This window comes from Oncorhynchus nerka, linkage group LG27 (assembly GCF_034236695.1).
Source record: "Oncorhynchus nerka isolate Pitt River linkage group LG27, Oner_Uvic_2.0, whole genome shotgun sequence".
Lineage (NCBI taxonomy): Eukaryota > Metazoa > Chordata > Actinopteri > Salmoniformes > Salmonidae > Oncorhynchus > Oncorhynchus nerka.
The window spans coordinates 72,375,615-72,389,120 of NC_088422.1; the positions used below are offsets into that span (position 1 = coordinate 72,375,615).

The 13,506-nt window shown below is 43.4% G+C and overlaps 2 protein-coding genes across 3 annotated transcripts in view; both read left to right on the top strand.

Moving 5' to 3' along the window:
• The window catches only part of LOC115112375 (RNA-binding Raly-like protein), a 93,388-nt gene extending 81,767 nt beyond the window's left edge, over window positions 1–11,621 (top strand). Inside the window, exons 3-6 of one of the 2 annotated variants that reach the window (XM_029639398.2) lie at window positions 6,089–6,258; window positions 6,562–6,675; window positions 7,323–7,474; window positions 8,072–11,621. In XM_029639398.2, coding sequence (XP_029495258.1) covers window positions 6,089–6,258; window positions 6,562–6,675; window positions 7,323–7,474; window positions 8,072–8,110 — 475 coding nt within the window. In that variant the 3' untranslated portion in view covers window positions 8,111–11,621. The remainder of the gene's footprint in view (window positions 1–6,088; window positions 6,259–6,561; window positions 6,676–7,322; window positions 7,475–8,071) is intronic. The other variant, XM_029639397.2, reaches the window with a different exon arrangement.
• A 217-nt stretch (window positions 11,622–11,838) lies between these two features.
• LOC115112377 (5-hydroxyisourate hydrolase-like) lies at window positions 11,839–13,445 on the top strand (the record flags this gene model as incomplete). Its single annotated transcript, XM_065011160.1, has 3 exons — window positions 11,839–11,945; window positions 12,233–12,368; window positions 12,600–13,445. Coding segments are annotated over 3 exons (333 nt in total), but the record flags the coding sequence as incomplete, so codon positions are not given.
• Between the last annotated feature and the right edge of the window lie 61 nt (window positions 13,446–13,506).

Consider the following 13,506-nt stretch of genomic DNA (forward strand, 5'->3'; position numbering starts at 1 on the left):
AATAAAGAGTGCTCTCTCTCTCACACACAACACACAAACATTGAACAACCTTGTTGTCCTCTGTGTGAATGCACTCAGGCAGTCAGATGCTGTAGATGTAGTTATGCACAGAAGAGTTGAGGACGTCCTCTATGTTTATGTTTCTATCTTCAGTTTAAACAAACATGCAGAAAGAAAATAAGAGAGTGTAAGGAGGGTGGTTAAAGAAACAGGCTGTCCAACAGAGATTACAACTCCACCTCCCTTTATCTCTCTCTCTCTCACTCACTCACACACACATACAGTATGGTACAGCTAACCTTGTGGGGACACACAATTCTGTCCCATTCAAAATCCTATTTTCCCTAACCTAACCCGTACTCTTACCCTAACCCGAACCTTAACCCAAAAACCTAACCTTAGTCCTAACCCTAAACCTTAGCTCCTAACCCTAAAACTAACCATAGCTCCTAACCCTTAACATAATTCTAACCCCCTAGAAATAGCATTTGACCTCGCGGGGACTAACAAAATGTCCCCAGTTGGTCAAATTTTTGTTTGTTTACTATTCTTGTGGGGACTAGTTAAACATGTCCATACACGAGTTCCGCACACACACACACACACACACACAGTACTGTAGCTGTGAGTTGACGCTGTCATCTTTTCTTTGCATTTTGTTGTTTTGCCACGCTCTGCATTTTTCTGTCTTCACACAGGAAAAACCCTCACCACTGATTTTCAACTTGCTTCAAACACGGTACATGATTTTGCCCTACGTGGCTGGCTAGCTCCATCGCCAGCTTGTGTGTGTTAGTGTCTGTGTGTGCGTGTGTGTCTGTACATCTGTTTGTGTGCATATGAGAAAATGTCTGCCTCTACACACAGATAACAGCTCTGGCAGAGACAAAGCCTCTTTTATAATCTCTCTTCTAATCCACACACACACACACACACACACACACACACACACACACACGCTCTGTTTTCTCTAATCCTCACACATCTACACTCTCTCGTTGTCTGTTTCGCGAGCTCCTATTCTCTGAAACTACACTTCAAAGTCGTTGTAGCTGTTAAGGTTTTCTTCTTCCTCTGAAGAGGAGGTGTAGCAGGGATCGGACCAAAACGCAGCGTGGTTATCTTGATACATCTTTAATAAAGATAATACCGAACAATACAAAAACGTACCGTGAAAAACCGAAACATCCCTCTCTGGTGCACACAAACACAGAGACCGGAACAATCACCCACGAAACACTCAAAGAATATGGCTGCCTAAATATGGTTCCCAATCAGAGACAACGATAAACACCTGCCTCTGATTGAGAACCACTCTAGGCAACCATAGACTTACCTAGACAACTCTACTATACCACAATCCCAAAACCTACAAAAACCCCAAGACAAAACACACCACATAAATAACCCATGTCACACCCTGGCCTGACCAAAATAATAAAGAAAACACAAAATACTAAGACCAGGGCGTGACAGTAGCAGCACACTGCAAACTCCACTAAAGGACTTTAAACTCCCATAAGTCTTTAGTCTCCCAGCGTCTCTGCTGAAAGGCAACGGTCCCAGCCCTCTCACTACATTGGTGGCCGGTTGATATACATTATGCACAGTGAGGTGGCTGTATCTGATTATATACTGGTAATACATTCTCCTGAGACAAGGGAACTCAAGTGTGAGATATATTTCAATAAAAGGGTAACACACGTTCCTCAACTGAACGCTAAAGTATTGTCTCTCTCTGCGATTTACAGCTCAATCACTGAACCCAAACTGACATCACACCTCAAGGCTTCCCGACTGGCATCCTGTTTGCAGCTGGTTTAAAGTGTGTTTCTCTCTCCTCAGCACTCTGCCTGGAGCCTTACTGCAGAGAGGGTGGCTACCTCCACACAGCCCTGCCTGTGTAAAGGCCACTCAGGCTTACATAGGACATTTAAATAAACAATAACCAATCTGTCCATGAGTCTCTGAGCCCTGCTTTGCTGTAGGCTACACTCAGGGCACTGGATAACAGGGCTATGGTTCCTGGGGTGGGTTTCTGGTGGTGCAGGATCTTCTTGGTGTGTATGGTGGGTGGTGTGTCCTTCTCGCTCTTGCTTTCTGTTTTGCTCCAACCCTCCTTTTCCCCCTCCTCCTCCCTCCTCTCTCTCAGTTTTTAAGAACTAGAGCCAGTGCCCAGGTCTCTGTCTGTCTGGCTCTCAGCCCTAATGGCTCTCTGATGCTGTAAGCAGATACCATATGAAAGGCATTCAGGTTGGAATGTGACTCAGTCTGACTCGCAGGATTTAATTAGGTGGCAGAGCTTAAGTTAGGATGAAAGCCAGCCCTTAGATAATGTAGACTGGAGCCAGGTAGGCAGTCCTGTACTTCATTTTAGAGTGGAAGACTTTCATTAAAGCTGTGGTTATAGGGCCTACAGGTTAACATAGGTCCCAGTCAAGCTGAGACTAAATTGACTTACAGCCTATGGTTGTTATCTGATTGGAGTGCTGACTCCTGTAAAGTGTGTGGTGTGTGTGATTGGCTAGCTCTGACCCCTCGGAGGAATCTGATTGGCTCGCTGTGCTCCTGTGACCCCTTTCTGGGGTTTTATTGGTTCATTTTTAGCCTTTAACAGTAGGTTGACATGTGTCCTTCCCCCTGGCTGAACGCCACCTCTCTCTGTCACAGCCTCTGGCCTCTCCAATCCCACACACACACACACACGCACATGCACACGCACATACAACATACACTCTCTCATGTTTCTGTAACTGCTATATAGTGAGTGTGTGGTACCCTCTCTCCTGTCACCTGCTTCGCTGCACTGCCAGAGAGCATTTGATTGGCTATTGACAGAACCAATTAGATTTAGCTATAGATGGGCATACGGAGCTAGGGGATAGGGGAACGAGTGAGGAAGGGGGACTGACAGTGGAGACTGATCCAAATCTAACTTCTGTCACATAGTAGATCTCTCCCCTTCTCCTCAACTCATCTCCATTCCCATTTTCTCCTTCAATCCCTCCATACCTCGCCTCTCCTTCAGTCCTTCAGTATGTTCAGTCATTAGTAGTCATTACACTCATTAGTCATGTGTAGTTTGTTTGTATTTTGTCACATGATGTGGTGAGACTTCCAAATCCAGTGGCACTGTTTTCCTGTAGAGTAATACTATAATGGTTGTGTGAGGAGTACCAGGGGTATTCAACCTGTAGGGTAATACTATAATGGTTGTGTGAGGAGTACCAGGGGTCTTCAATCTGTAGGGTAATACTATAATGGTTGTGTGAGGAGTACCAGGGATCTTCAACCTGTAGGGTAATACTATAATGGTTGTGTGAGGAGTACCATGGGTCTTCAATCTGTAGGGTAATACTATAATGGTTGTGTGAGGAGTACCAGGGGTCTTCAATCTGTAGGGTAATACTATAATGGTTGTGTGAGGAGTACCAGGGGTATTCAACCTGTAGGGTAATACTATAATGGTTGTGTGAGGAGTACCAGGGGTCTTCAATCTGTAGGATAATACTATAATGGTTGTGTGAGGAGTACCAGGGGTCTTCAACCTGTAGGGTAATCCTATAATGGTTGTGTGAGGAGTACCAGGGGTCTTCAATCTGTAGGGTAATACTATAATGGTTGTGTGAGGAGTACCAGGGTTCTTCAACCTGTAGGGTAATACTATAATGGTTGTGTGAGGAGTACCAGGGGTCTTCAATCTGTAGGGTAATACTATAATGGTTGTGTGAGGAGTACCAGAGGTCTTCAACCTGTAGGGTAATCCTATAATGGTTGTGTGAGGAGTACCAGGGGTCTTCAATCTGTAGGGTAATACTATAATGGTTGTGTGAGGAGTACCAGGGGTCTTCAATCTGTAGGGTAATCCTATAATGGTTGTGTGAGGAGTACCAGGGGTCTTCAACCTGTAGAGTAATACTATAATGGTTGTGTGAGGAGTACCAGGGGTCTTCAACCTGTAGGGTAATACTATAATGGTTGTGTGAGGAGTACCTGGGGTCTTCAATCTGTAGGGTAATACTATAATGGTTGTGTGAGGAGTACCAAGGGTATTCAACCTGTAGGGTAATCCTATAATGGTTCTGTGAGGAGTACCAGGGGTCTTCAACTTGTAGGGTAATACTATACTGGTTGTGTGAGGAGTACCAGGGGTCTTAAACCTGTAGGGTAATACTATAATGGTTGTGTGAGGAGTACCAGGGGTCTTCAACCTGTAGGGTAATACTATAATGGTTGTGTGAGGAGTACCAGGGGTCTTCAACCTGTAGGGTAATACTATAATGGTTGTGTGAGGAGTACCAGGGGTCTTCAACCTGTAGAGTAATACTATAATGGTTGTGTGAGGAGTACCAGGGGTCTTCAACTTGTAGGGTAATACTATAATGGTTGTGTGAGGAGTACCAGGGGTCTTCAATCTGTAGGGTAATACTATAATGGTTGTGTGAGGAGTACCAGGGGTTGTCAATCTGTAGGGTAATACTATAATGGTTGTGTGAGGACTACCATGGGTCTTCAACCTGTAGAGTAATACTATAATGGTTGTGTGAGGAGTACCAGGGGTCTTCAACCTGTAGGGTAATACTATAATGGTTGTGTGAGGAGTACCAGGGGTCTTCAATCTGTAGGGTAATACTATAATGGTTGTGTGAGGAGTACCAGGGGTTGTCAATCTGTAGGGTAATACTATAATGGTTGTGTGAGGAGTACCAGGGGTTGTCAATCTGTAGGGTAATACTATAATGGTTGTGTGAGGACTACCATGGGTCTTCAACCTGTAGAGTAATACTATAATGGTTGTGTGAGGAGTACCAGGGGTCTTCAACCTGTAGTGTAATACTATAATGGTTGTGTGAGGAGTACCAGGGGTCTTCAATCTGTAGGGTAATACTATAATGGTTGTGTGAGGAGTACCAGGGGTTGTCAATCTGTAGGGTAATACTATAATGGTTGTGTGAGGAGTACCAGGGGTATTCAATCTGTAGGGTAATACTATAATGGTTGTGCGAGGAGTACCAGGGGTCTTCAACCTGCCTGTAGGGTAATACTATAATGGCTGTGTGAGGAGTACCAGGGGTCTTCAATCTGTAGGGTAATACTATAATGGTTGTGTGAGGAGTACCAGGGGTATTCAACCTGTAGGGTAATACTATAATGGTTGCGTGAGGAGTACCAGGGGTCTTCAACCTGTAGAGTAATACTATAATGGTTGTGTGAGGAGTACCAGGGGTCTTCAACCTGTAGGGTAATACTATAATGGTTGTGTGAGGAGTACCAGGGGTCTTCAACCTGTAGGGTAATACTATAATGGTTGTGTGAGGAGTACCAGGGGTCTTCAACCTGTAGAGTAATACTATAATGGTTGTGTGAGGAGTACCAGGGGTCTTCAACCTGTAGGGTAATACTATAATGGTTGTGTGAGGAGTACCAGGGGTCTTCAACCTGTAGAGTAATACTATAATGGTTGTGTGAGGAGTACCAGGGGTCTTCAACCTGTAGGGTAATACTATAATGGTTGTGTGAGGAGTACCAGGGGTCTTCAACCTGTAGAGTAATACTATAATGGTTGTGTGAGGAGTACCTGGGGTCTTCAATCTGTAGGGTAATACTATAATGGTTGTGTGAGGAGTACCAGGGGTCTTCAATCTGTAGGGTAATACTATAATGGTTGTGTGAGGAGTATCAAGGGTCTACAACCTGCTCAACTTCATTTCCTCATTCCCTATCTTGGATATCCTCTGCCTCACCTTATCAGATACTATTTCTTATTATTTTCTCACTTGTGTACACATTCTGTATGTGTGTGTATATTCCCTCTGCTTGTCAGATCGTATTACACCATCCTGTCAACCCTCTCCCTCTGTGTCCTTCATCATAGGAGACATACATTCACAAATACACACACATCCATCCAACCACTGTCCATACACGCAAACACACACACATGCTTGCTTGCTCACACACTCACTCACAAACATCCTGTCACTGTACTTTTCTGACATGCGTACACATACACATCTAGTCACACTGACAATACTACACAAAGTACTTGTAGTTGGATGACAGTGTGTATGGATGTTTCCCTCTTCAGGATGTATGACTACCAGCGCGTGCCAGCTTCCCTACCTCCCCTGTCCCAGGGACCTAGCCTGGCCAAACGACCCCGCTCCTCCTCCACTTCCTCTGGGCACAGACGTAGCCGAGACAGGCCCCCCTCCAAGAGCTCCAGAGCCCACTCCACCAGCTCCAACAGGGCCAAGTGTGAGTAATACACACACACACTCACACACACACAGTCACACACTACACTCAAGCTGGTTCTCTCATTACAACACTTCCATAGCAGCCTCTAATGGATCCTAGCCAATCAGGTCGCATTATTAGGCCAAATCAACAGAGCAGAACCAATAGGCAGTGTAAATGTTGTTCTAATACCCACCCTCATCACCTTGATAGTCCATATTACCAACACCCACAGACACTTGCTTTGGATCCTTTTCTTCCTTCTCCCCCTTTCTCATTCTCTATACCCCCCTCCCTCCCTCAACCTCTCCCTCCTTGTAGTGCGGATGGAGGAGCTGCAGGTCATTAAGAGGGAGCTGACCCTGATAAAGACACAGATTGACGGGCTGCTCGACAACCTGGACAGGATGGACACACAGAGGCGGGACCACACAGGTGAGACAACCAATCAGAAAGAGAGACAGGGGAGTGGACAGGGGAAACAGCAGTAAAGCATGATAGGGGAAGCCACAGTGTGTGCTTTCACCTGTACAGTTCTTATGAATCAGTGCAGAGGAATGACAGTGAGAAGTACAGCGATGGCGAAAGAAGGCTTATAGGAGAATAAATACAAAGTACTACAGGGAAGTGTTGTAGCTGCTGCTCTCATGTGGCCACATGGACAAACTGCACCTTTGCCCTTTCAACGACACACATACTGTACCGACAAATAAAGAAAAGTGTGTGTGTCATCTCATCCTTTCGATCTCTTATCTGTGTGCATTGCCTTTGGGTGATTGACTGATCTCATCTTCATATTCATTTATTCCAGCGTAAATTACGATCCTCCTCCACTCAATCCCCCACTCCTTCATCTCTCCTTTCTGTCTCCCTCTCACCTCTCCCATTTCTCACTCTCTCCACATCTCTCCCTAATCCTATCATTCTTGTTCTCTCCTCTCGTCTGTCAAATAGTGTATTGAAGTTGACCATCGATGGTTTAGATTGAAAGTGAGCACAGGCCCACCAACACTTATCTGCCCTATAGAGGGAACTTAGTGAATGTTCACTCCTATTCACTCCCTCTCTCGCCATGTTTTTAGGATCTCCCGTGAGGGAGGGCAGTTTGGCCGGGTCACCGTACCCCCCCTCCGCCAGCAGCGGTGACCGCTCCCCCTCCCCCCTATCCCCCCCACGCCACTGCATCCAGAGAGAGAGCCCCGAACTGGGGGAGGCCAGCGACGATGATCACACGGTAACTGGCTTGATGTCTGTGTGTGGAGAATCTCTGAATGTGAGTGGGAGTGCTTTCTCCTTGTCTCAGAGCGACATGAGGGCCTAAGCATGTCCTATGGATGGCTGTGATTTAGCTGTTGTCTGAGTGATTCGCCATGCAGCAGAAATAAAGTGCTTATCGCCACACACATAAACACAGAAACACACACACACATACACACAAAGAGAACAGTGACAAGAGCAACAAATCCATAGCCATCAGTCATTTTGAGTAATACAGACACATCAATAGCATGAGACTTGAAGATCTCATTCTGGGTTCATCTCACCCACGCACAGTTCACACTCATAACTGACATGCAACTCAAACACACAAAGAACATCTGAGAGTAAAAGCAAGAGAGTGAAAGAAAGAGAGATTGAAAATAGGACAAACGAAAGCAGGACAGGATACTCTTACCCTGACAGATGAGTGGGTGTTTATATAGAAGACTATTATCCTCCAGACCTTCCTCATCACTGTGTATAATCACCCTGGAGAGGGGAGCCTTACCTGAACAAAACACTCTTTGGTGTTTTGACACACTGTTGCTGATTGAGTGTGTGTGTGTTACAGATGAATAACCACAGCTCTGACCCTGAGGACGAGATGTGAGGATGGAAACAGAGAAGAAACGGAGGATCGCCAGACATAGAGGAAGAGAACATCTGTCTTGTCAAGAAGTTACCATGCCAACAACTGATTCAGAGGCCCCACTCCTGTCGAACCAACCAGTTACATTGTATTCTATATCCACATATACATCAACAGCACACATACACAGACACACTGTAATTACAGTTGATCAGAAATCAAGTATTTCCCTTGGATATTCACCACTGAGATCAGCTTAGATTACACACACATTTTATCTGTAGAGTGTAATTCTTAACCAGAACAGGAAAGTGAAATCATTTCTATATTCATAATTTTCTTATGTTCTTTTTAGTCCGTCTTCATATTTTCCAGAAAAACATTCTGATTACCAGTTCGTATAAATTTGACATGCATATTGAGAGAGTGAGGGTATTTGAAATGAGCATACTATAGATGTCGCAATCATAGTTTTTCGGTGACTTGAGTTACTTTGTTTTATGTATATCATATCACTGCCAGAGCATGAGTCCATCAGTTGATACCCCCTTATGTCTGTGTAATGTTATCTCCCTGCTGTATTACTACCTGTCTGTATTAGGTATGAGGAGACAGTAGCCCATCTCTTCCTCTATGTACCTGGCGCTATGAGCTGAGGAAAGGCCCCGGCCCGGTCCATGCGTAATATTGTGTATTACTGTAAAACTTTACTGTATTAGGTCAGCTGTACGATTTTAATCCAGCATTTTATTTTAGTTTTTTTTTATTTGGTCGTGTTTTTTAAAGCGAGAAGAAAACAACAATGATAATTGTTTATTATAATTCCAGTGGTGTTAGATGTTTTGTTAGTTCTGTTTGCATTCATGAAGAAGCCAAGTGGAAACACTACTCACACTGTCACAGTAGTAAAGGTATTTTCATATTGATTAAAAACACCTCTGGGAGGAGTGTTTTTTTAGTGTGTGTGTGTGTGCGTGTGTGTGTGTGTTTGTTTGTTTTGGTTTTACTATCCTTGTGGGGGCCAGAAGGAAGTTTTCGACAAGTGGGGACATTTTGCCAGTCCCCACAAGAAAATAGGTTATTTAAGGCTTAGGGGTTAGGGTTACAATTAGGGTTAGGAGTCAGATTTAGAGTTTGTGGTTAGGGAAAATAGGAATCAGTTGCTTGGTTCCCGTGTCTGTGTGTGTGTAATAAAGGGAAACAGGATGAAAGGCAATGCTGTAGTGTGTGTAATGCTGCCTGGACAACAAACATTGTAAAGCTCAATATCAGACACAGCGGAACGTGTGTAAACTGTGTGTGTACAGTATGTGAGTGTTACAGAGAGGATGGGGAGAGCAAGATGCTTTTTATCTCTCAGAATCACCTTTATTTGCGAAGTACATTTACACATACTCAGAATTTTATTCGGTGATATGTTGTTGCAGTTGCTAGCGATAGACAACATTTAGAGACAGAATACAGACAGTGGAGTTTCAACAACGTTTACATACAGTACATTTGGAAAGTATTCAGACCCCTTAACTTTTTCCACATTTTGTTAAGTTACAGCCTTATTCAAAAATGTATTAAATACATTTTTTCCCTCATCAATCTACACGCAATACCCCATAATAACAAAGCAAAACCTTTTTTTTTTAAATGTTTGCTAATGTATTAAAAAATATATATTTAAAAAATGTTACATAATTATTCAGACCCTCTTTGCTATGAGACTCGAAATTGAGCTCAGGTGCATCCTGTTACCATTGATCATCCTTGAGACTCTTCCTAGAGCTGGCCGCCCAGCCAAGCTGAACAATCAGGGGGGAAGGGCCTTGGTCAGGGAAGTGACCAAGAACCCAATGGTCACTCTGACAGAACTCCAGAGTTCCTCTGTCGAGATGGGAGAACCTTCCAGAAGGACAACCATCTCTGCAGCACTCCACCAATCAGGCCTTTATGGTAGAGTGGCCAGACAGAAGCCACTCCTCAGTAAAAGGCACATGACAGCCTGCTAAGAATTTGACAAAAGGCACCGAAATTACTCTCAGACCATGCATGAGAAACAAGATTTTCTGGTCTGATGAAATCAAGATTGAACTCTTTGGTCTGAATGCCAAGCGTCACGTCTGGAGGAAACCTGGAACCATCCCTACGGTGAATCATGGTGGTGGCAGCATCATGCTGTGGGGATGTTTTTCAGAGGCAGGGACTGGGAGACTAGTCAGGATCGAGTGATAGATGAACGGAGCAAAGTACAGAGAGATCTTTGATGAAAACCTGCTCCAAAGTGCTCAGCACCTCAGCCTGGGGACGAAGGTTCACCTTCCAACAGGACAATGACCCTAAGCACACCGACAAGACAACACTGGAGTGGCTTCGGCACATGTCTCTGAATGTCCTTGAGTGGCCCAGCCAGAGCCTGGACTTGAACCCGATCGAAAATCCCTGGAGAGACCTGAAAATAGCTGTGCAGCGAAGCTCCCCATCCAACCTGGCAGAGTTTGAGAGGATCTGCAGAGAAGAATGGGAGAAACTCCCCAAATACAGGTGTGCCAAGCTTGTAGTGTCATACCCAAGAAGACTCGAAGCTGTAATAACTGCCAAAGGTGCTTCAACAAAGTACTAAGTAAAGGGTCTGAATACTTATGTAAATTAAATGTAATTAAATGTAATTATTTATTTTTATTGCTAACATTTCTAACAAAAACAGTTTTTGCTTTATCATAATGGGCTATTGTGTGTTGAGTGATGAGGGAAAAATATATGTAATCAACTTTAGAATAAGGCTGTAAAGTAACAAAATGTGAAAAGTCAAGGGGTCTGAATACTTTCTGAATGCACAGTTCATTATATACAACTAGCTTCTAAACTGGATTGAAAGGGAAATAAAGCAATTTATAGAGCAGTGCTGGGATGTTTTTAAGCTTGCTCCCCTGTGCAGAGCAGTAGGCGACTGAACCGATGTTAGGCTTCACAATTATGCTAATAATGACATTTAGGCCTAAAATCCTCACTATTATCATTATTAAGGACTTATCTAAAGTGTGCTAAAACGCACTTTGACCCAAGCCTGTTTCCAAAACTGTTAAAGGGCCATTTGTGACTGGGATGTTTGCATACTCTTAACCATTAATAAATGCTGATGTTCCTCCCAACGAGATATGTACATTACAACAGCAAACAGAGCAGCCCTAGTCATATGAATAACCTTGTGAGTTTTGAACTTGTGCTTAAAATCTGTTACAGTTAATTCACTGTAAATGCCATACTTTTCAATAGAGGGGGAAACTGGTTTGGGATGACTTTGAAAGCAGCGCGCATGAGTACCAGCAGATTACAGCACATACAGGATTATTTTGGGGGGGGTGAATACACGGTAGGCTAATATATTGCTTTTGATTTTTAGAAAGTGTTTTTTGTATTACAATATTATAAACCTACATGATTGGCGTGTGACATTCGTTTGTCTGCAGGATTGTTATGAAATGTATGAAAGTAATAAAGCGAAAGTAAAAGATGGTCAATTTAACAAATGTTGGGTTTGTTCTGCTCATAGACACTAAGGGTTCAGCTTGGCCTACCTTCTATTTTAATTCCAAATAATACATAATGTATAGGCTACAGTTAGCCTACAGCTTTCTGTATATATTGTGCAAAGTTACAGTAGCCATATGTCCATAATGCTTACTCACTACTGTCGGTGTATGCGCTGTAGAGTGCAGAGATGGCAGCTCCATACTGCCCCCTGACCACTCACGTCCTGAACACCGGGATGGGCGTCCCTGGAGCCCACGTGGCCCTCAGCCTGCATCGCATGGATCCCTCCACTTCACTCTGGAACCTTCTCACCACAGGGTAACCTCAACACAAGGTAACTTCACCACAGAGGGTGCTGTAGCACCAGTTAACAGACATAGAATGGAAATTAACACAATAATTTCTTAGCAGCTCCATAATAATCCATTTAATTGACAAATACACATTTAGTATTTATTTGAGAAATGTCAGATTCACCCCTACAGCCTCTTTCAGTAGGGCTGCATAATATGATCAAATATGAATATATACCGGTAGTAATGTTAAGGAGCCAAAGCTTATTTCAGGATCACATCAAACCAATGTCGAATGTATTCAGTATTTTATATAATTTAATCTCAGGACTACGAATGATGATGGGCGCTGCCCAGGACTCATCACCAGAGAAAATATCACTCCAGCCGTGTACAAGATGCGCTTTGAGACGGGCCAATACTGGGGGAGTCTGGGAGAGACCTCTTTCTACCCATACGTGGAGGTTAGTTGAAGACAGTCTTCAATGCTTTTATCATAAATAATATGTGTATTTAAATGTATAACTGTCGGACATATAAAGTTAGACATAAATATTTCTTTATATCTACAGAATCAGCTTATGTTTATTTCCTTGTCAGCTATGCGATCGCTAACTGAACGCTAAATGATTCAGTAACTCGTATTGGTTGGCTGAGTGGTTACTAACACATCGGTGGTCTGTGTTTATCTGCAGATAGTCTTCACCATAACGGACCACAATCAGAAGTTCCATGTTCCTCTGCTCTGCAGCCGCTTCTCCTACACTACCTACCGGGGAAGCTAGAGAGTCTGTCACTCACCATCTCTCACCTGGGCCACGTTCAGTTGCCAAACGTTGTCTAATCCCGGGTAACCCAGAACTGATGTCTTGCGTAATTGTCAGATGCTTGATTAAGTTCCGGGTCCATGTGTGTAAAAGGAAGAGATCGGAACCGGAACAAAGAGCTCTACCCTTCTCGCTTTGCAAGTCTGTGGTTCAAATGTCTCCTTCCAAAATTCGATTTGTGATTAATTCAAAGCACCGGAACTAATGCTGCTCATTATCTCACGCACCCCGTTGTAATCATGCCAGATCTACGGAACCATTTATGTTTACGTAGTCTGTCCACGAGAGATTAAACATTGTCGAACGTTGCAGATAGAAATGCCATGACCAGTTGACATGATTCCTTGTTCTACATGTCAGATAGAAATATGTTATGAAGAATACACATCTGAACGTTCCAAAACGTTGTGTCCTGATGAATGCTCCCCGCACCTGTCACCTGGGCCTATTCTGGTGGTTGAAAGTCATCCTTCAGTTACAATGGGTAGAAATGTACCTAAGAAAGCACTCTCTTCTGTAATACTAGTTATACTATTATAGTTATTGAGTACAGAACACAAGAACTCTATCCTTTCTATGTGGTACCTAGAAAGGACAGAGAGTAGACATTCTCTGAGATCCCAGTCATTTGTTTCACCGGCCTTTAGATGACGGCAAACACTTTTAAAAAAGTTTGATCTGATTATTAACAAAATGTATAAGCTTTATTGGACAGTGGGGTTTCAAAATAAACAATTACAATCTTGTGTTTTTGTATGATTACATGAATTATATT